This window comes from Harpia harpyja, chromosome 15, assembly GCF_026419915.1.
Source record: "Harpia harpyja isolate bHarHar1 chromosome 15, bHarHar1 primary haplotype, whole genome shotgun sequence".
In the NCBI taxonomy this organism is placed as follows: domain Eukaryota; kingdom Metazoa; phylum Chordata; class Aves; order Accipitriformes; family Accipitridae; genus Harpia; species Harpia harpyja.
The window spans coordinates 24498890-24523944 of NC_068954.1; the positions used below are offsets into that span (position 1 = coordinate 24498890).

General features: G+C 34.6%; 1 protein-coding gene across 1 annotated transcript in view; it reads right to left on the reverse strand.

Annotated features, from left to right (window-relative positions):
* Window positions 1–25055, reverse strand: part of CSMD1 (CUB and Sushi multiple domains 1) — a 1244186-nt gene that overhangs the window by 233298 nt on the left and 985833 nt on the right. The window contains exons 24-26 of the mRNA XM_052809685.1: window positions 15151–15342; window positions 10613–10739; window positions 7393–7595 (exon numbers count right to left, since the gene is read on the reverse strand). Of these exons, the coding sequence (XP_052665645.1) occupies window positions 7393–7595; window positions 10613–10739; window positions 15151–15342 (522 nt within the window). The remainder of the gene's footprint in view (window positions 1–7392; window positions 7596–10612; window positions 10740–15150; window positions 15343–25055) is intronic.

Below are 25055 nucleotides of genomic sequence, written 5' to 3' on the forward strand. Positions count from 1 at the left end.
ATGCATGTTCTAGCAAATAGGTGGTTACTTAGACAAACCACAGAAACCATAAAACATCTCTATGTAAGAATTCATGGGTTATGATAATTAACACACTACAAACACAGGAGCTTTGTTTAACTTTTTATTGTTCATATTTTTTTCTCCTTGTTTCCATTCCAATATAGTACATATCATACCTTTGGATGGTTCCTCTATCTAAATGAAGTAAAAGACATGGCAGGTTATTTTAACAGTGGTGGACTTTTTTCCACCAGAATTTATAAGCATCAATCCAAGAATTAAAGGAACGGCTGTCACTACTAATGAGTACTGTGTAAGCACTCCCCAGGCACCACTCTGACAATTTACCTGACATCCTATATTAGTGCAGTTTACTAAATGTATACTTGGCCACAGGGGAAGGAAAGCATAGTCATGACCTCAGAGAAGTTATTTCTTATTTGACAGACAGTAACAGCTCTAAAAAATGGATCACTATAGTGCATCTCTGTTAAAGAATCATAATTCTTTTGAGTAAATAGGCATAAGCCCATCTCTGTCATTAATTAGTATCTTTTTTCCAACAAATTTCTGAATATCTTCATTTTCTCCTTAAAACTTATGCAATATAATATCTCAGCAAACATTTTTTCCCATTTTGATTGTCAAGTATGCACCCATTATGAAGAACTGATGCCTTTTAATATTCATTTCACTGTTAATCTCCCTTTCTTATACACAAAGTTATAAATTTTAAAAACAATCACAGATGTTTTATAAGCACCAAAATGTTTTTTACACTTTTGTTCTTGCAGCCTCAGATGTTACTTTATGTATGTGAAACTAACAACCTTTTTATCATGCCAAATACACTCAATCCTAATTAAACAAAACACCAGACATTTAAGCACTGATGTGTCATCTAGTAAAGTGAACATTTAGACAGACTGTCAACTTTTCAACTTGTCTCCTTTCCAAGTTGTTTTACTTCTCAAGATCCCCAAGAGGTTCTGTAACTGCATGAAAATTACAAGTCTACTATTGCTTCATTTGGTATTGTGCAAATATCTAAAGGGTATAGAGGTTATATGCATTAATAAGTAATCCAGACATTAAAAATCACCAGTTCTGCTGTCATTGCTCTTCTTTTATAACAGGTTCTTTTCTTCTCAGCCCTTACACTGATATATAGACACACAATTAATATCTAGCTTACATACTTATGAGAAGGGCCATGTTCATGCTGTGATGTAACATTGCCATATGCAATTTTCTAAAAAACTTGATGAATTCAGAAACTTGAAGCTGAACACAATTAAAACATATATGCTGTAAAGCAGGGAAAGCAATAACTACATTTTAGACTCAAGGGTGCTAAACCAAACCAAATTCCATAGTTAGACTTTTTAGAAATGACTAAGAAAAATTAGGTGCCTAAAATGGCATAGCCAGGATGGAGGATTTGAATTCCATTAAGCTGGAAAGGATCTTAATGGCTGCTTCTCAGTTCTTGCACATATGTTGTAAGCAGTAAGCTACATGATACTCAGTGGGTTATAGAGTAATACTCTGTACAGATTTCCCATCTCCTACTATCTCACCTGCTCGGAGTGGAACAGGCTTCTCTATACACAAAAGATGGAACTAGAGGTACATGCCAGAAGAATGGGCAGCTGGGAAAACCACAGATTGCTAGGGAGTTTTCAGACCTCCATATATTGGCAGCCACTGTGTTAAGCCTCTGTTTTTAATTTAATAATCTTCCAGAATCCCAGTTTAGAGCTTATTTGGGATTTGGCCCCAAATTACATTTTCAAAGTTGATTTAAAACTTCACTGAAAATCAGTAGGAGACTGTTTTTTAGAATATGACACACTATTTGTGTGTCTGTAGCCTTGTGAGCAACATGTTAGATTTGTGCCTGATTTGTCTTTCACCTGAAGGGCGCTTCTTTTTCTTATCAGTTTGTTTAGCCTGTAATCTATTGTAGCTCGGGAAAAGAAACACATCACCTTCATCAATATCGTGTTCGCTATGTCTATGGTAAATAATCACATAAGCTACTTGCTGTAGTGTTGTGCTGCAGACACTCTATTTTTTCCTACTCCACGTGGTTATAAAAATAATAAAAGCTTTTCATGAGTTAGGCTCATAAATTGCAGGCAATGCACAAGCTTCCCCTGTCTAGTGCATTATGCTTGCACAATAGGTTTGAGAAGGATTTTGGCATATCAAAGCTGAGACATTGTACATAGGATTTGCAGTGATTTCAGACTAACAAACATTTCCAAATGTGAAAAAATAGTGTATGCTCTCTAAAAAGTATCTCATGTAATATAGGTAAATGTACAGACCAAGAACTGTGCAAATTAGCATCAACCACGTATTTAAATGTCTTGTATTGTCCAAGAAGGTAAAGAAAAAAGAAACCCAAATGCTAATGCAGCCTCTTTCATTAAGTCTGAAGTACAAAAGCTCAGGAGTTTAGAGATAACCATCAAAGTAACCTACAAGATTAATTTCTGCTCAATTCCACAGGAAGGGAATGAAGAACTGCTACCCGCGATGAAACTGAGGCTGCCTTGCCCAGGCCACGGATTAGACAATGGATAGCAATGCTACAAAACTGTGCATGAAACTCTGTCATAGCATTCCTACCCATCATCTAATTCATTAGCATGAAACTGTGTTATTTTGAGCATGCAATGCAACATTTATAGCATCACAGAAAGCAAAACAAGAGACTGAACTGCAAAATGATTAGGTTAGGCTTTAAAAGGGAATCTTGAATTCTTGTGTCCTTTTATTTATTTCAACATGGGATGTCTTAATGGATTTCATTTTCTTTGAACTCGAAATTTAGTTAGTAAGACAAATATATGATTACGCAAGTGTAAATTTCTTTTAAAATATATTTTTTGTGCTAACCCCCTTTTTCCTGATAATTTAATTGTGAATCAAACTGGAATAATTGCATGACAAATCCTAGCAACGAAGATTCTGTCATGGAAATGCTTATACTACTCAGGTGTAGTAGCTCAGGCCATTTGGCAAGCGATTAAAAATTATCTCAGCAATAAAAGAACAATTTACAAGACAACAGTACTCTTAACAGTTTGAGATAGGTGACATAGTTACTGTCAGAATTGCTGTAGACAAACAAATGATCAAATGGAATTACAAAACTGGACAGAAGCAGGCATCATTGCTTAAACAGATTTGTCAGATTAAGCCCAGTGTCATTAGGAACTATGGAACACAGAACTGCTGATGCTTAAGCTCTTGTCAGAGGAAGTAAGATATCAACAGATGTGTCAACATCAGACACAATAATTTCCAAATAATTGTTCTAATTAACTGGTTGGTATAAGTTTTATTTTTATTATCATAATTGATGACTTGTTGAGATAAAGATTTAGTCAGCCATCTTTACTCATCATTGCTTATATCTGCATTTACTTCAAGAGCAAATTTTAAAAATATTGGGAGAGCAAGCAAACAACAGAAAAAAAAATGGACTAAACCAACTATAGAAGTGCCTTAATTTTTTATCTTTGCTTTTACTAAAATGAGTGTTCTTCTAATAACATAGAAATATTTCAAAGAAATTAAGAAAAAACTCTTTGCTACTTTATCAACTTTTTGCCAGTTCTTCTGTATTAGCAAAAAAAAGATAACCTTTCTGTTCTCATGAAAGCAGAGATAGGTATATTGTTAATTAAAGTGTATGCTTACAGAATACTATGACTAAGAGAAATTAACAATGCCATAGAACCAGAGGTAGGGATAGAAAATGATCACAGATGGGTCTGACTCTAGAAAAGCCAGACATTTCCAAAAATGTTTTTTCTATTTTAAGAAGGGTGCAAATAATCCTTTGATGTATTATAGCCTTGAGGAGCAAAATCTATGAAACCAGCTGAGGAACTATGAATGCATTATTTAGTTTAAGAAAAGGATACAGTTCTCTTTAAGTTGCAACAGCTGAGAATTTAGTTCAAGAAAAAAGGCTAGACAATAAAGGTAGAACTACTATTAGGTATTGTTAAAATAAGGCTGTCTGAGTCTGTAAGAATGATAATGTGACTAGCAACTGCCAGTGCTGTTCCTATCATCTGCCACTTCTATTGGCTTTGTTAAATATCAAGAAATGAATTATATGGTTAGATATAAACAAGCTCTCAATAAAATAAGCTTCAGGTCAATAAAAGCAATGGACCATCCGCTAGCATGGGGTTCAGGTGCTTTCAGGAGTCTAGAGTAGCTGAAGATTAAACATTCAGGGCAAGATTGATCTGCTTCAACACAGGTGGCTAGTCTCATTCGAGATGCCTTACAATATCCAAGGTATCTGCACAAGACTGGAAGAAATGACCAACGACTTATGGGTGTGTGACTTTCTGGACTGGCAGATGGAGATTAACCAGGATACCTTATGGCATATCAAAGGGAAGTAGACACCTGTAAAAAGACAGGTAGGATTCATTTCACCTGCCCTTAGATGTCCAGAGGTTTGAAATTTAGCATATGTTAGTACATCTAGACCTATAGCTGATAACAAGAAAAAGGCAACTTCAGAGGGAAATTTATCCCATTTACCTTAGACACGTAGGACAGAGTTAAGCTAGGTTAGAAACCTTATTTTTTGTGGTTAACTTAGGCAGCAAGTTTTTGCTGCCAGTAATTTTGTTTCTTTGGAATCAAGAAGCCAAATACCAAATTTGCCTATACCCTTCTTGTGTTCACTTTTAGTATCATGACCAGGAAGAGTTGGTTGACATCCCTGACTTGTAATACATAGTTTAAATGTATTTAACCCCAAGAGTAAAGGTCAATTTTGTACAATGAACTCCATTTTTTGTCCTTTTATGCATGATTAAATGGTAATTAAGTTTTAATGAAAAGCATAAGACTGATTACAATTAACATAATCACTCTTGTCAGTTCATGTCCTCATGCTCTACATGCTGAGCTGAGTGGGCAAGACAAGGCACTTTTAATAGTGTTCAAACATTTTGTAACCTTCAGCCACTTATATTTTTCCATTAAAAATACCTCTAATTACATTTACAATCAACAGTAAGTAATTTATAGGTGATATTTTCTGATCTACCTCAGACTATCCTTTCACAGCACCTCTTTTTTAGGCAGATGCAGTAAGGACATTCTAGACTGCAAAGTATAGAAAGTAATCAGCACATTCACAGCACGGTGAAACAAATTCTCCAGCTAAAGGTTAGCACTTTAATGCTTTGTCTTTAAGCTGTTGTTCTGACCTGATACTCTCAGATGTATATCCTTTGTATGATCCCTTAAGTGGATATTCACTGATACAGACACTCATCCCAATTGCATAATCCAATACAGAAACTGCATGTCTAAGAAGTCCAGATTATTGAAAGTTTTCCAAACCTGTGCAATTATGCACCTGAAGTTTGCTTCTTGGACTGGAACTAATATTTAAATAAAATATACTCATTAATAAATGCAACACTTGAAAATCCTTCTAGTGACACAAAGACACGAAACTTGAGCAGTCACCTTCACAGAACTTGTAATAAAACATCTACATCTTCTGCAATTAGCAGAAAAAAGTTCAAGCAACTCAAGACTTTTCTTCATTGAGTTACAAACCACTAAAGTAGTGAAATTTCAATATTCTGTGCAGCTTTGCTATAAACTGGCCTACAGTTTGAAGACACGATGAATACTAAAGCATGTAAAGATCCTCACTTAGCCATAGACTAATTAGTTTAAATCCTTTACAGATCAAGGCCACAGTGGTCTGTCCATTGCCTCAAGAGGACTAAATAAACAAAGCTCTGATTTTTAGATGAAATAATTTAACATTTACTTTAACATAATCCTTAAATCATATTTTTTACTCCTTACAATTAAAAAATTAATAAAACATTCCACTTGTCAAGCAGGGTGAATGAAACTTTAATATCATTTTCCCTTTACTTGAGCTAAGGCATTCAGTTCTTCACCACTAATTGCAGTAAGACATCCTCTGCAATTGCCAGCATGATCACTGAGTGCATCCATCAGATATTATACTAAGATGACAAAATCAGTTCTTCACCCTTAAAGCATTAAATTGTCTCCTACTTACTATAAGTATCACTGAAGGTCAAAGAATGTGTTAACAAATCTAACTGCTTAAACATTTTCCTCCTTTCAAAATTTGTGCATAAACTTGTAAATATTTTCATATAATACAACATAAAATGTGTTTGCTAACCCTAACAGAGCAAAAAACCCCTTCATTTCCACAAATGTAAAATTTAACTTTTTTCAAACAACATGAAAAGCAGCATATTATATATATAGTACACTGGTCAGAAATTCTAGAAATGTTTATTCTGCTCTTTGTCTTTAATTCATTTTGCATACTTTTAACTAGGTACCTTAGGGCTAATGAAAGAGCCTGTGGTTTGGGGGGTACAGCATTCAGAAAAATCAAGCAAAATGAAGTAAATGGGTAAATGTAAAATGCATTATTTAGAGACCAGGAAACCCCCAAAGTATACTTCCTCATGCAAATAATAATGACTGAAAGCTTAATAGTGCCCTTTACTTCTGAATGACAGCATCTACAGAGAAGGTTTTAAATAATACTCCTACTCTCACACATTTTATTAATTCATAATTTTACTATGTTTCTGAGGAGAAATACACTTACATACATTATATCTAGATATATAAGGATGCAACAACTGAGTGAAAGACAATGATACAGTCTCCCTGCAGTCCTACCCTCAGTCTCTAACACTTCAGTCATATAGTATCATAGAAAAACTCCACATACGCAGTTTTACAATATTGATCACTTGTACAATATCAATCACAGCTCCTCTGTATACAGAGGGGATTTCACTTTAGACCTAAAGATGAATTTGATTAGTTAAATAGTAAATTTTTAAATGTATTTCAATATGGTAAGATATATTTTCTTCCTCAGTTTAACATTAACAGTGGTTAAGGTCATAAAAATGATGCATAATGCAACCAATGCTGTGAGAAAAAAAAACCCAAACAACATAAAGAGTAAACACAGAATAATACATTATTAGGTAGCACTGGCAGGAACATTTAAAACTGTCAGTGCAGAAGAAAACTTATCTATGTACGAACCTATTTTTATTTGTTAAATAGTGCTAATTAGATAATTTTTGTGATTGCTGTACAAAACAAGGAATAAGAAAACGTAAACATTCAAAACAAATCCAAAAATTCTCCCTAGTCATAGCTATTTGCATAAATATATAAAATATATAAAATAATATAATCTCTTTTTTTTAAAGACTGAGGAAGTTGAAAGATGAGAAACAGTTAATATATATAAGAATAATATATATAAATAATGCATATAATTCTTGCATTTAAGATGAAAAAATATTTACATACTTGAAAACTGAATGGAGAAGCCCGATTTGCTGATGAAGAAATCACTGTCAAATTGTAATGTTAATGAGTTGAAAGTGCTGTGAATATCCTCTGGAAGGGCTGAGCCACTCCATTCTTTCAGAAGTATGCTGCTCTCAATAGGCCCATCCCATACCTTCAAGATGTCATGAGCAACCTCAGTGTCAAAAACAATAAAATGCAGACTGCAAAGAGAAAGTAAAGCAGTGCACATTACTCATTACACACAAATACACAAACCTCCATGCAATCATTCCCAAACTGTACTTAGTTTTGAGATGGTGTTTAGGACTGAAGCAGGGCTGGTGGTCCTGCAGAGTTCTCCATTTTTCCTGTTGGATGAGCTGATCTTGTAAGAGAGATGCTACTCTGTTCTATAAATGCCTGAATTACAGAAAACACCATTACAGGGCATACAGTACTTGTTCTATAAGTTAACATTTTTATGATAGATATTTTAAGGGATAAGAACTATGATGTCATCAAAGATTTCCCCTCTATTCAAATGACGATACCAAGAACATGGATTGGCTTGAATTACATGCAATTGAAAAAAAAGCAGCAGCTACTGGACAGCATACATAGCACAGGAAATTCTGTCAGCATGGCATTTTCTTTCCTATACAAAGCCAGAAAACATGCTATCCTATCTTTGCCTTATGCCAAAATACATAAAATATAAAATTGTATTATAATGGAATAATCTGTATTTATCTCCAGGTGAAGCATTAGATTTAGAAAGGTGTTCAAGAATGTTATAAGTCAAAATATGTGCATTGCCTTCAAGTGCTGTCTGTTTGCATTTTTAACATTGAAGAAATCTAACAGGTAAGTATCAAAACTTTTTTGTTTCAAATAGTTGTGTGTTGATATTTCTTCATTACATTTGTCATTAATTGGAAATCATTAATTTGAAAATTGTCGTTTAAATGTAAATGATGCATTGAAATCACCTATAATGGAGTCAATTCATTATTTGGCTTAGTGAAACAGGATTACTAAAAATAAAAACGGAAATAAACCTCTCAGTGAATAACTTGCCATTTGCTTATATTGTTTTGTCTGTTTAATTTTAAAAAGTAGTAATTTTCATTTAAGTGATCAGTTAAAACTATTGTCCACATAAACTGAATAATGAAACAGCTTACCATTTGCTAACTTTTTGCTCTAAATAAATAAATAGCTAATATTCTGAAGTAACATATTAACTGGAAAACACATACTTCTGTCAGTAGAGTATAAAACTAATGTCTGTTGCATATCATTAAACATATTAGTACCAATAAATTATTTTAAAATGACAGAAATTAAGATTATCTATCTTGGTTAGAAGTTAAATGTTTTTGTTACATTCTTGCTTTCACAGCAACTTCCTGTTCGGAGTGGACAAACTAGATTGAATATTGAATAGAACTTGCCATTTCAAAGTTTTTGAACCTGTGTGTTACTGCAGCAAAACTGAGCTGAGAGAGTCTTTAAATATTGGTATTCCTTCACTTAGCTATTCAACAACAGCAAAGTATGATAGTCTTTCTTGTCATTATGTCAAACTGATGAGGAAAAACTGTCTTAAAAGTTCTTATTGTATTACTAATTTCCTTCTGCCTGAGTTCTTGAATCCTTCCATCATCTTTCCATAAATCATTATAGAAATAAAAGCTCTAGATTCCATCATTCAGTTCTTGGCATGCACCTTTATTTCATGCATTAGTCACCAGTTGTGTCTTCCTCATTTTCCGCATTCTTCTAATTTCTTACCTTTTCAGTTATGCTGCCTACTCTATGTGGAGAAATCTTCCAGTCCTTATCTATAAAGCATTCTCTCAGTCCTGTACACACTTATTATTAAAATCTCATCATTTTTCTCAAATTTGATTGTTTCCAACATCTTCTGAGATGTTGCTGGTCTTATTATTCAAATGATTATGGGGAAAAAGCCTGATACTTACATAATTCAAAATGTTATATATGTTAATAATGATATAACAGAAAAGAGCAGGAATAGGAAATGAAAACCTTTCAGAGTTGTATATAAAGCTTTATAGCACTAATCTTCTCTGCTGCTGCTGTTCATCGTCTAATCCTCACCAGATCAAAGCATTCATGACAAAAAGACAGTTCCTAATGGATACCCATCAGGGTCCAAGATGCCTGATGTCTAAGCACTCCTGACAGACTCAAGAACTTTACAGCTGCTTGAGGTAATGTATTTAAGAAATAGTGTTGAATAATTATATATGATTTAAAACACATTATTACATTGAATGTGACAGTAAAATATAAAAGAATGGCATTACAGTGACTCAAGAAACTATTGACAGCTGTATTGGGTCTGGCTGAGATGGAGTTAATTCTCCCCATAGCAGCCCTCATAGTGCTGTGCTCTGTACTGGTAGCTAGAAAGGTGTTTTGGCTGCTGCTGAGCAGTGCTCACACAGCATCAAGGCTGTCTCTCCAACATCCCCCCCTCACCAGTAGGCTGAGAGGAGGAGACACAGCCAGGACAGCTGACCCAAACTGACCAAAGGGATAGTCCAGACCATATGACATCTGCTCAGCAACAAAAGCTAAGAGAAAGGAGGAGGACAGGAGGCATACGTTATTACGATGTTTGTCTTCTGGAGCAACCACTACACGTACTGAAGCCCTACTTCTCAGGAAGTGGCTGGACATCACCTGCTGATGGGAAGTAGAGAATAAATCTTTTGTTTTCCTTCACTTCCATGCGTGACCTTTGCTTTTGCTTTATTAAATTGCCTTTATCTTGACCCACGAGGGTTTTTTCAATCTTATTTTCTCCCCTCCCTGTCCTGCTGAGGAGGGGAGTGATAGAGCGGCTTGGTGGGCACCTGCCATCCAGTGAAGGTCAACCCACCACAACAGCTTGGCACTTTAGCTTGTTTACAGCTAGAAAAAGGCATTGCAGTGCACCGCTCTACCACACTGAAGATTTATAGGCCATATTATCTAATGGAATGCACAGTTCTGAATTAGATGCTTAGATGTCCCCTACACAATTTAGATACCCAGGTTCCCTAGAGAAATGGCACTCATAAATGCCACCATGACAAGCATCAACTTTATTAATGTAAGAAGGAGTTAATAAACAAAAAATTGTGTAGAGGAGTGTGAGAATGTAAGGCATAGACTATAAATTATAAAATACTGAAGTAAACAATAAATATTGAAATTAAGCATGTACCTTATTGTCTTTCCTGGATCTGCTTCGATAATCCAAGTGCAATGAAGATTGTTGTCATATGGTGCTGGGTAACCAGGGGACAAAATGCGCCCCGATGTAGCAGCATGAATTCGACCACCACACTCAGCTACAAAGTAAGGAAGGATTACATTTATTTTAACAAGACCATAGTATTTTGCACTTCCATTTTCTCTCCATTCCACATCTGTCTTCTGAAAAGGTAACAGAACGATCTAATATCTCTGAAGTAGTACACATACATACAAACCAGGACACGTACAGGAGTTAAAAATGCACATATAATGACCTCATTCCTACCTTGTTATAAAGCAAGAAACCATACTTCTGTGATTATGTTATTTTACTGACAGGAGTAGTTCAATATGAACTGAGATTACAAAAGCACAATTTTAGCATCAGCAAGAGAGCAAAAATGCTTCAGAAATATGCCATCTAACATGTTTGTCTTTTCTAAGTAACACTGAATGCTCAAATTCAGACTTTACAGCATTGGGTTTTGTCATTAAAATCACCTTCTCTGTTGTTCTAATGTCAAAATGCCTTTAGTTTAATGCTTTCAAGATACTTCTGTAGAACTTCAAGTTTAAGTACATCAAAAAGCAGTTAGGTATTGCCTAGGAATTTCCTTTAGTATTTAAAAATTTAAATGCCATATGCCTACAAAGTGAGAGAGTAAATCAGAAAGCTATGATTTGAAAGTATGCAGTGTCTGCTTTAAAACATTTTTATTATCAATGCTATCTTAACTTTGTGGAGAGACCAACTGCAGTGCTAAGTATGCAGAATCAAATGATTCTTACATTGCTTGTTTAGAGCATCATGCTGTTGTCTGGCCAGTATAAAGATGCACCCTGATGAAACTGGAACTGTATAACAGTCAGGTGCCACTGAACCAAAAAAGGATCAGTAACTCTTCAGTTAAGTGATGTACCTGAATTCCTACTTCATTTACAGTGTTGCCTTACAAGTAGTGGTATTAAAAAATGCTACCATGGGGAACTCTTCAAGCACAGCTGTCCAGCAAGCACAGTGTAAGACACAGATGATGAAAGAACCACGGCAGTTGGACCAAGTAATCTATCAGCAACACTCCTAACAAATAATAAATCTTACACATGCCATGAAGTCACTGCTGACAACCAAACTGTTACCAGGAAGGAAGATAACAGTAGAGGAAACAAGGTGACTGATTTACTTACCTATCCTGCTGGTTTGATCACTCAAAACACTATATATTATTTATGGAACCACAGCAGAAAGCTGCTTTAGTACATAGTTTCTTCAAAGGTAACCTTTGCCCAAGATTTCAGTTAATTTTTGTTATACAAGAAAGTTCAGAATGCAATAATCACTGTGGTAACTACAGATAAAGAAACTGATACAGTACTGTATTTACCAAAGAACTCAAGATAACTCAGTGAAACCAAAACTATTTAAACTAATTGACAGATTTGCTTTAGAATTTTGAGAAGACTCATTTAGAAACAGACTACATGATAAAATTTGGGATGATGCATTATATAGTTCATATATTTAAAAAAACATATATCCATTTTAGGAGCAGATCAAAAATAAACTTTCAAAAGTGATTATAACAAAAAATCCAAAAAGTTTGGTTTTCAATATGCAGGAATAAGCACGCTGTAAAATCACCACCTCAAAGAATGTACTATATAAAGTAAATAACTAGACTATAACTAATAGAAATGACATGTTCAAACACGTTCTATAATCTTCTAGAGAAGGAATTACAGGAATTCATTGATTTTCTTCATTAAGGCTTAGAACATAGAAAAAACAAACATTAAGGGTAAGACCAATATAGCAGTATATCACTGAAAATGACTAGGTGTAGAATATGTGGAATATGTCTATGTATGGGCTTGAAATTTTTTGTCCATTAGATTGAAATGATTGTAAAGACAACGATGAATGTAAATGTCACTGGAGAGAACAACAAATACCAAATGCTGATCTAAAACACAACAAGCAAAAAAGAATAGGTCTCCACAAACAGGAGGATATTAAGAAAATGTGTCTAAGAAAGAAAGTGATACTTGGAAGTTCACAATAACTTAAGAAAAAGGAAGAAAAGGAAGCTAGTCACATCAGAGTAGAAAAAATAAAACTGATAGCATAAGAGAAAACTGAAGAAAGATAAGATTATATAAATAACACTGGAGGGGGGGAAAAAAAGAGTATGAAATGATCTGCAGATGGTTAACTGAGTTTTCAGGGATCTTCATGACAAGTTTTCCTGTGCACAGAACAGTAGAAAAAACGTAACAATTTAATGAAGGTAACAGACTGTTTGTGAAAGGCTATTTAGGAAGATTCACCTTTAGAAGATTTTCAGAGAGAATGGTGAACATTTGACTTCTTGGGGAGCTAATTAATGTTTCAGAAGAGTTTTAAACTGAGAAACAGGAAGAGGGAGATTATATAAAACTGATGCAATCCCCAAATTTGATTTTAAAGATAGGAACAAGCACAGCAAATAAAAAGATATGTAAAGAGATAAAGGTACATAGAAAGATAGCTTTGTAGTTGAACAGACAGCAAGAACAAAGTCTGTGTCAGGATACTAAAAGAAAATTGACTATTCTATTGATATCGGGACATAATTCCACTTAGAGATGAAGTGAGATCCTCAAGAAATAAGAGATTTTGGTACAAGTGATTTCAAAAGCTTAGCAACAAAATACAGAAACCAAATCTAGTAATGCAAGGTACAAAACCAAAGTATAATAAAAAAAATAGAGTAGCAATCATAAGTGGAATATAGAAGCTTTATACTATCAAGAAAACTGGAAATACAGGTAGAAATATGGGAGTGGAGGGAGCATTACATAGTAGTGATCCAGTAAACTAAATAAAAGCATGAAAAAACATACACATTGGTCAAAAATATTTTGGAGAAGGGTTATGAAAGATGTTCTACAGGAGCAAAGATGGAAATTTTCTTTAGATTCGCTTGATCCTGGATTCCCTACCTTCCTCCAGGTCGGACTGGAATACGCGATTTTTTTTTTTTTTTAAATACTATATGGTTGAGATTTTAATATCCCTATTAGATTACAGGACAAATCATCCTACTAAGAAAAGGAAATAGGTAGATGGATGGATTTATTCACCTAATATACTTGAAACCAACAAGTATTTTAGAATTGATTCAAATACTTACTTGGTAGTGAACACAGGCACAAGAAAATATTACAGAAAATGACCTTAGAGTAATGACTTCATTTAAATTAAATGGGGAGATAGGCAAAGGTAGGACTAATTATGGCTCTTCTCTACAAAAGGGCAAACTTAAAGGAAAAGGAAGCTAGCCAATTTAACTGAAGAGCTTGAGGACTTGAATATATAAAGAGGCTGGAAAAGTCTTTAAATCAAAACTGGAAAGAGTTGTTTTGACCTGTCATATATATATAAGAAAACTTACAGATACAATTCTAGAATCAAGTGAGAAAAATAACACCTCTACTAAGACAGCAGAAATGCTGTTCACTGATGTTTTTCTGGCACTTACCCTCTGGGTAAGCTGAACTTTTGAAAGGAAGAGAGCTTGCTCCTTTGTAGACTGCAGGACTGTGAATGTGTTCAGCATGAAGCAGCTCCTGGAATGGAGAATGTAGCACCCAATATGGGAGAGAGGCAACAAGCAAGGATCCTGCAGGTCAGGTGAGTGCTGAAAGCAGCTGGGGGCCTGCCTGTAGCAGGCAGCAGAGGCAAACACTAAGCAGCAGAAGACACCTAGAAACAAAGACTTTCGCAAGGGCTCATGGGAAGCCCATGTGAAACTTGAACTCAGGAAGTTACTGGTAATTGCTGGACTGGGAAGCAAAACTGGAGGAGAGAAAGTGCCTAGCAAAGGTACAATGGACAATAGCTATACTGGTGTTCAGTTCTTTTATGCATCTCACCTAGTACGTCTCTATTTAGCATTTATGTTGGTTGTAATGAAACACAGTTTTAGACACTTGAACATGTGACGTTTAAAGAAAAGGTCTACCTCAAGGGTCTGACAGATGGGGTATCCTAGCATGGCAACAGTGACTCAAGAGCATGCAGATAAAACAATCCACCAATGTAGGATGAAAATTAGAAATTAGCTTCATAGGAATGAGATGCTGAAATAATTTCTGATGAAAACAGGTAAGGTGAAAAAAATCTTTATTTGCGTTATGATCGGGCTTGCTGAAGTGTTTAGATAATACCACTGCCTGTGACAGCATTTCTGACTTGATGACCCAGGATATCATCAGAACCAAAGCAGTAGTCTTTCATCAAAGGCTGCCCTACAGAAAAAAGTGTTTCCCAGCAGTTTTGTAGCCATTAATAGCCAGCCATCTCCTTCAGAGAAGTTATATGTGGATGTCCACATAAAATCTTTACTTGAAATTTAAAATGTGTTTACACTATTATCATATCACAAAGTACAGAAAGACAGAATATTTGGGTTTTTTTTCTTGAAACACCAGACTGAATTCTTTCATTGTCACAATCCGTATTACCTATGCAAGCAGGCAAAGGTTTGTCCCAAACTCTTCGATCTCCGCTTAAGCAGGTCATAATACTACTACCATGCATTGTATAGCCAGGATTACAGCTGTATAAAATGACAGTGTCTATAAAATGTCCTTCATCTCGGATCTTGTAGCCATAATTTGGTATGCCAGGATCTTCACACTTCACTAGGTCAAAACCTGCAAACAGAAATGGGAAAAGAAGAAAAAAAGACACAGAGATATGATATCAAACAAAATATAATGCCAATGAATCTGATCTTGATGCAAATTATATTCTCATGATTCAATTAGATTAGATGTATCCAGAGTGACCAAAGATAAATTATATGTAATTTGGGTAGATCAGAAACTGAAACACCAAGAACTAATTATTCATTTGATATTTGATTATGGCATTAGTTTATTGAACAAAGCGTATTATCTACACTACCCTAGAAGAGATTAGTGAGCAATTTATTAGTTTATACCACTTTTATTCTTTCATTCTTTTTTATTCAGAGGAAAGGAAATATTTGCCCCTGTATTCAGCATGAAGTGGGAGCTTCAATTCCTCATCTAATCTCTATAACAAAGCCAGCAGACCATAGTGTTAACTCAGGAAGAAAATGTAAAGGTTATTTCATCCATCCTAGTGTCAAGATAGCATGGCTTCAGTTTCTTCTCTGCTGAAATGAAGAAATATACTTACACTCATTTTTAATTAGCATTCCCCTTTTTGGCCTATTACACATGCTGAATGGGATAAACAGCTCCCTCTGTGCTCCTTGGAATGAGCGGTTCTACTCTGAGCAGCTACAACTCTTTCCATATTTTACCCTTTCCTCTGCATTTTCTCCATATAGCATAGCTAAAATGTAAAGATGCATTCTAAAACTCTCCTTTTGCCTCAAGGTGCAGTTCTTGGAGCAATATAAAGAGTGGTTCCAGATTCATCTTTCTCAATTCCAGATTCTTCTTTGTGGATTCTTCCTTTATTGCTGTCATGTCCCCAGCCCAAGGAAGTAATTCTGACTCTACAAATTATTTCCATTTTGCTATCTTTGTTTTACTGTACAGCTTCATTAAGTGGTTCTGAATCAGGCTGCTGCTCTTCCCTTCAGTTTGCTGTTTTCAGCTCATTCTCTACGTGAGGTTGCCCAGAGAGATTGTGGATGCCCCATCCCTGGAAGTGTTCAAGGCCAGGTTGGATGAGGCTTTGAGCAACTTGAACTAGTGGAAGGTGTCCCTGCCTGTGGCCGGGGGGTTGGAACTAGACGATCTTTAAGGTCCCTTCCAACCCAAACCATTCTATGATTCTATGAAGTCCTTCACTAATTAGGAGAAAATCAGACATCATTATGGTAAATAACATAACCATAGACAACCTTTCATTATTTTACAAATGCACAAACTAGAATTGGTATCGTGTTTTTCTCATTGCCTTTCTCCTGGCGCTGAGATCAACCTCATCTGAAAAAATGGCAAGGAGTCTAATACCTTGCTTTTCTTCCTGTACAGATGCTAAAGTTGTCCAACAACTGACTCCTCTGAAAACACAAAATGCCTTTGTTAACAAAAAAGAAACAAGCAAACACTCTCAGTTTCCAGACAAAAGGTGTAGCATTCATTTTAACTAGCTCTCAGCATTGATCATATAAACAGCCATACCTAAACCAGTTGCCTGTCTTTTAGAGTTAATAGTAACATATGAGGTATGATTAATGTCATCCTAAAGTAGATACCTAAAATAGATTGGATGAACTATGCAATTCTAAAAGGGTCTATTTCTCTTCATTAACTATAAAAAGAGCCAAGATGATTAGGTCATTCAGACGAGCTGAGCTTCACAAGAAATAGCTATATTTCATTATTTTAATCTCCTTATTAAACATACAAAGACATTTATTTTAAACCCTGAAAATATAAGTTGTGTGATAGATAATGTGATGATATTTTAATACTGATTTGACAGCATGAGCCAGTGTAACACTATTTCTCCGCCACCTGCTTTTAGATACTTTCCTATCCTTTAGTAGGTGCAGCATTTGGTTATTATTGGTAGTGGCATGTGATTGACAGATGAAGCTTCCGTGATTAAAGAATCTATTTGTATGTGGTGAAATAAACTTTCCATAAGACTGATATATAGTTAGGAAGCTACATGAGAGACTGATTCTCCACTACCTTCTACCACATAAAGAAGAAAAGGTTGTCAGGGAGAGGTAGTATCTTTTGTAAGACCAATAGACAAATTGGGGTGAAATGAAATAAACTTTTAGACAAACAAGCCCTTCTAGTCTGCTATTTAGCCATCTTAACTACAGAAGATGTCAAGACTGGGATAAAAGTATTATTCTGACTTGCTATCATTTCATGTGTTCTACGTAGCATTCAGTTTTGCACAAGTGAGTAAATATATATGATGCAATGCCAGAGAATCTTATTTCTTCTCTTCTCTCCTTTTTGCGGTGCTGCTTCTGTGGGATGATGTGTCTATAAAAGGCACTAGATCTCCTCATTCATCAGAATAAGGGCTTCCTGAATGGTACAAAAACAAGTTTAGTGTGTTTATCTTTTTCCAATCTGTTTGCACAGTATGCATGCCGGATACACTATTCCATTTCTCCTCAACTGCAGTAATGATCCCTGAGGACTCTTGAAACCTCACTGATGTGAAGAGTTAAAGAGATTCTGCCACAAGCTTTAAAAGTTTGATAGAAGTCTACCATAGCCTGCCTGCACTTTCTCTATTCTTGCATTGAAATGGGACTGAGTAGCACAATAGATCTGTTTTTCCTTTAGCTTATTAATATTTCACATCATTATTTTAAGTCACTTATACCTTTAATTATCCACTAACATAGAGGTTTTCCACCTCCTTTGCTTTGTAGACAGCTACAAGTTCTCCAAAGTGAGCAACAGTTCTATAAAAGTCTATATCTATTGAGAATAAGCTTGCTTTTTTTGATTACATTTACAGACTCTGTGGCAGAAGTCCATGAGGCCCCACAGATCATGGGCTGAAATTCACTGTACTACTACATTAGAATACTATAATTAAATATAATCTGATATGATGATATGAAATTAATCATTAAGTGACATGATCTTGATATTACTTATTAACATAAAAACTTACTGGGGCTCTTATAGAAAGACTTTATTCTAAAACCAATTTTTCTGAAGACAGAAATTAATTCAAAATGTATACTGAGATTTGGCATTTAGGGAAAAAAAAAAAGAATTGTTGGGTTTTGTTTATTTTAAGCCTAAACTATCCATTGTGTAAAATGGTTTACTAGCCTTTGCCATTAATTTGAATAACATGGTTTTGAAATTACTTCTGTTATATTGCTAAATATATAGTATGTGTATATCATAGCATCCACATGTTAAAATACATTGATTTTCATTACAAAAGTTTGTGTAGGTGTATGTTTATAAAGAAATTAAATACTAATAATAAATCAATCAATAAATAAAGTTTGCCTAGAACTTCTGTATATAACATAAAATTCAATTAATGTTGCAATAACAGGAGAATAAATTAGTTACTTACTGTCTCTTCCTCTCCTCCACCTCAGACTGGTCTAGCTCAATCACATGAAACTTAATGATTTTGTCCATTTACTCTTTTAACATAAATATCATAAATGTAGATTAAGTGCCTCTAAATCTAGCATACTTTTACAGTTCTTGCGCCATCATTCTCCAAATGTGGAAAGACTTTTTCACTTGTCAATAGCACTATCCCAAGGTGAATTGCCTGCTTCTTCAAGAGTCTCATACTCTACAAATACTCACTGAACTGTATTTGTAAATGACAAAATACCTCTGCAAATTATATGTCAGAAATAACAGCTTTGGTAAAGACAGTGAATCTGAATACACAGCAGTACATATAGGAATTTCTCAGCCAGTGCATGTGTCAGAGGACATGAAGTCCCTTACAGAAATATATTGCTTTTTTAAAATCTTAATTTTGACACTCTGTGGGACCACTTATATCAATAGAGGAGTTAAGATTTTTTGTCAATCTGTTTTAAACTCAAATCTAATCAAATTTTTATTTGGGCTAAAGTGTTAGACAAGCTGATTGTAGAGAACATAACCACTCACTGTCTTGAGTATCAGAATTCAATTTCCTATTTAACACATGATACAGAAAAAAATAACATGCAAAAAAAAATATCCAGCTGGAAGCAAAAATATAAAACCTAAAATTAAATATCCTTGAGACACTAAACCCTTCAGTATTTGCTGTTTTGTTTAGATTATTCAGATATTTCTATCAAAAGACCACCTTGGAAAATTAATACTGATTTTAATTTCTTCTAATTATTGCTAATTCAGGAAAAGTCCAGTGGTAGTCTCAATTTTTAGGGTTGTTTGCACAATATTATATCTAGAAAAAACATTAAGTCAAACATTCAGTATGACAAAATAAAAAGTATTATTGTTTTTTGTATCTGAAAAACAGAATATTCCCTGCAAGGACATCCAACAAACCAATTGTTGGCTTTTAAGCCAAACTTTTAAAAAGACAGTTTGAGTACTCTAGAAAAAAATATATGACAGTACAAAATTTGTGGCTGCACATTCACTACACTTTTCCACGAGCAAGACTATCTCTGTCAGTAGGCCTATTAAAAATTGGGGTATTTCACATGCAAGCTGCCTTTCCAGCTCTTCTTATCCAATTTCTTTCCCTTCCTATCATACACAAAAATTAGAACTTTCCATTCCCTTTCTCCCTGATGCTCTTGTACATTTGGTGTAATTTGTCATAAAGGACTATATTGTTGTGAAATCTCATTGTTGAAATGTTGCAACAGAACTTTAGTGTTAAAGTAGATGCTGTGAACTTTCACAGTGGGGAAATATGGTCATGAGCTTCATACAGCCACAGTACTCAGGTTTACCTGACACTGAAATGAGCCAGCAGTCTGAGAAATTCTGCCAATATTCTTACTGCTGAGAAAGATTATTGTACTGGTAAATTGCTACCAGTTATCTTATTCCTGCGTTTCATCATAGGATTATCAGAACAATGAATGGATAAAAGCCAGTTAAATTAAAACCAAAACAGCCCGAATACATCTTGATGATTGGCTATCACCTCCTGACACTATTTATTCAACATGATTTGTTCTGTCATATTTGATATAAATAATCAGGAGTGTAGAAATACCAGTTGTCAGGGTAAAAATTATTGATGTGTCTGTAATGTATGTAGACTATTAATTACAACTTCTTTCAACTCAGTTTAATTATGATGGGTGCTGTGGTTCTATCTACATCAGTAAGTCCTGCAGTACAGTAGAAGCAAATCTGGGCATTGAAACAATGAAGCTGAGGACACGACTATCTGCACTAAAGTGTTTTTACTTTGGACTAGCTTTTGTGTCCATTAGTAGGTGGATTATGCTAAGTGCATCCCTGGAGCACACCTTTCCGTGCAGCTCAATTGTACCCTCCAAAACCTGTCTTCAATACAAAGGTAGAAGAAGCGAGTGTTCATTTTGTGTCCCCAAGAGAAATTCTCAGGGATTCTATATAGTACAGTGTACTTTCAACAGAAGCTGATGAAGTTCTGAGATATCTGCAAATGTTCTCTTCACCTATTTTGAAAGGAAGAATATAGTTTACTTACCATATATAAATATATGTGCATTTACAGTGCATGTAAACCTACAGTGACTATATGAAAAATACGTAATCTAATATAAGTAATTTCCTACACCTATTTCTGGAAAAAGTCCTAAGGTATTTTGAAATAATCATTCTCCTAAAGCCAGACACACAAAAAAAAGTAAGCACTTTTAAAAGATCTGCATTACCAGCCTTTAAGTATTTGGTCCCTACTTGGAAACTCTAACCTTGAGTTCACTAAGTAACACTAAGACTTCTATGAAGAGTATGAGAAAAAAAAAAGTTAAAGAGTTCCTGGTCTAGAAAGTGGACAAAAGCAACAAAGACAGTCTGAATTGCGACCTATGATACTCATCCAAATTTTTCTTCCTACACAAAGGAATGCTGAGGCATGTTACATTATGTCTGTCTTAGTAGAATATACAAGCACACTGTTATTAGGGACCAGAATACAGCTCCCCTATGAGCACCCAAGAAACTAGGCTACAGAGCTTTATTCCTTCCTTTTTTTTCTTTTTGGCTTAGTAAATCTTGTTCATGCTTTGGCACAAAGTATACTATGGCAATTAAAACTTTACTCATGGAGATGGAAGAGAATAGTTTTAAAACAGAGGAAGTAATTGAACTGACAGTAAAGTAAAATGTAGTATCACAGCCCTTAATACTGTGGTCCCATGGTGCAAATTTGTTCCAATGGTTTTTGACAGGTTAACTTTATTTACAAGCTTTATGTTGAATTATTGTTTGTGAATGCCATTCTGACTTTATGCCAAACCATATATAAAACTGGCATAAAAGCACAAAATGCTCGTAAGTTTCCTTCTGTATGCTCTAGTTAATTTTACAGGAATTCAATCACGTGTTCCTGCCAGATTCAGATCAGATTTGCACTGCTGGGTGTTCTGATGCTGTACAGATTCATTCTTAATGATCATGGAACCTTGGCCTCAGACATGATCCCACAACACTGTAACCACCAAGCTGAAAAAAGAAAAAAAGAAAAAAAAAAAAAAGAATTTGCAGGAAATTTCTTCTTTTAAATTCAAAAAAGCATGGCCCTGTGTTGTAACTTCTGTGGACTCTGGAGTTTTGTAGTATGAACTCTAAATAGAAAGCCCACCAGACAAAAAACTGTAAAGACATTTTAAAAGAAATGCCAGCTGGGGTATTTGCAAAACTTTAAATGTCTAATCTAAAAAAGAACAGGTCCTGAAAACATAATATATAGCATATAGGTGTACATCAACACTATCAATGATCTCAGCTTAGATGATTAAGTTTATACTCATATAATTTCCTATTAATATTACTGTTTGTTACAGATGGGGAAATACAATTAAAACAGCAATACCACTAATCCCTAGAAAAACTTCACAAGACAAGCCATGAGGGGTTAATTGTCCTGAATGAAAAGAAGTTTTTGCAGCTCATATATTAAGCACTAAAGGATTAAAAGCACACCCCATAGGACTCCAAATAGCGTTTAATAATCTCCAATAATTATATTACTTACTATACTCTAAGTATAGACTGGGTGAGCCCTGCTCAGCAAGGTAATGTTGTGTTTTCATTTCTTCTTGCCATGGAAGACAGAGCTCATGAATTATGTATAATCTATCTTCAGCTTCTGAATGTGATGTGGCAAAATATTTTGGGATGACTCCAAAAAAAGAAGGGCAAAGGCATATATAAATCCTATTTCAGTACACACATGGAAATATTAGCAGATGTTTTAATATTAAAAAAGTAAGGTAATGTGAAAACATTGGAAACATCAAGAACTCTGTTGGTGTTATCTAAATCTCAAGTAATTTAAGCTCATAAACATAGTCTATATGTTTTACACAGAATCATTTTTGAACTACCAAAGACTAATTAAAAGTATGAAATGGTACTTGAGTTAATGTTCAGAGTCTATAATGGATTTCTAAATGCATGTAAATGTCAACAAATACTCATTCTGCAGTTGTTACATCTTAAACATCCATAACATAATCTATTTAATTAAATCAATGCAATTCAAAATGAGAGTTCCTGGCATTTTCATTCTGTCTTGGAACCATTTATGTGCTATTGAAACTCACAGTTGTAAGAGGAAAAAAGTCTATATTATGAACTGGAAAACGTGCCAATTACAGAATCTCTACCTAATTGGAATGATAGAAAAGTCTATAGAAAGAAAAGCATTTGGATATTGTGGCTATAGTGAGGTTTCAGAAACTTGCATGAACTTTCAAAGAGGCTAGGATGACAAATGAGCATAGACTGTATGCACTCAGACAAAATTAGCTCCAGACCTCTCTGTTTTGGATCTGTGAAGGTTTTGTAAGAAGGGCTGAACTATTTTTGTCTTGGTGATTGAATATTTTACATTCTAACACAGAACATCTGAAAGAGACCAAAGGAGCCATGTTTTTCAAATAAACTGATACATTTCTACGTGCTTGTACAGCAGAATGAGTTCACAGCAAGTAGTGATACCTGCTGCTTTGTATCCTTTGGAAATTGAGAGGTATGCATTTGATTTCTCAAAAGCTTTGCAATCTATTGGCAATTCATGTTTGACTATACTGATGAGACATTCAATGGATAATACTTTCTAATAGGAGTTTCAGCACTTTTTCTTGACATAAGCAATATGTAAGAAAATTTATGTAAACATGTAAAACATAAAATAGTGATGTTAATACATGCTGTCATTAACAGGTCTTTTGAGCATAAAATGAAAAAGAGAAGAACTATTTTCTGTAATTTTCTTCTATAATAAGTATATTAGAAAAAGTTTTAAGGCCTCTCCACACCAATTTCAAAACAGCTCCTTTATGTCCATACGTCCTATTCAAAATTTCTGTTCTCCCCTTTTCACCAATAACATACACACATATAAAAGAAAAAAATTAGAATTTTAAGAAGTTAGATACACGTAAACAGGTAGTAGAAGACAGTTTTTGTATGTGATGTTTTTACTGAAAGAAAATACTTTTAATAAATAACAATACTTGCAAGAGATAGATATGCAAATACATGTGCCTGCATCAAGATGATTACTATGCATATATAGAAAGCATACAAGTAAGCTTTGCAATCAGCAACCAAATGAATAATTAATTATAATGTATACTCAATATAAGAGAAGCAGGGATTAAAGGTGGGATTCCTTGTGAGTTTAAGAACTCTAATTTCAAGTGTCTGTGGAGAGGTATCTTCAAGAACGCTCCATGGCTAAGGCCCCTTTATAAACAGTGGGGAAATGACTGATAACAGTCAGTACTTTAAAATATTCTGTAGGTTACTTGTGAGAAGAGCACTGGTCTGACCTTTTTTGGGGGGGAGAAGGAAAGAAGAAATGACATGAACATATTTTTTTCTTGTGTTATTTAGTGCAAGGTACTTTGGCTTAACACCTACCAAATGCTTCAGGAATTACAAATGTATTCATTTCCTCACAGTCTTTTCTAAACTACTCACTCAGAGTAATCAAGTCACTGTGAACATAAAGGACGGATTGAAACATGGAAAACGATTTGTACAAGCTTATAAAAACCAGTATGGCACAGACAGGCCTGAAAGTTGAAGACCCCCATCATCTGCAGCTGTGCTTATTCTTTCACATACTGACAGGGGAACAACACTCACACAGCACCCATTATTTTGGCTAGCGGTATTGATGCCCAACACTTCTCAAAGTCAAGTTCTAAATACACTGTGATGAACAACTTAGATAATGAGGAACACATAAATCTTGTCTACCTTTCATCATTCTGTCTTAAGCAACTTTCCCGACCTAGAAAGTTTATGGGAGTGGAAGGAATAGAAATAAACAGGTTTATAGCATTCATCTTCTTTAACTATCTTTCTTCCAAATAGTCTGCTCTACATGCATCCCTAATTCTGCTCATATATCACATACACATAGTTTTGGCAGAGTGACTTTAATACTATGCATAAACTTTTGAAGGAATAATCTTAATTTAGTTCTTAAATAACTTTCTTAGAGTTTTAAATAATTAGAAACATAGTTTTGATGACTTAAAAATCTGTTCCCCATTTAATGCTAATCTTCAGTTATAAAAAAAAATGACTAGATTCTAGGGCAACAAACTAAATCTGTTGAAATGTAAACAATTTCCTCATATAATGAAGAGAGGGGAGAAAACAGTCACATTCCTGCATCTGAACTGCTAAAATCCTTACAGATGAATTCTGGATTTTTTTTTTTCCTGAAAAGTCACATTTTCATAAACTCTATTTAATTTCAT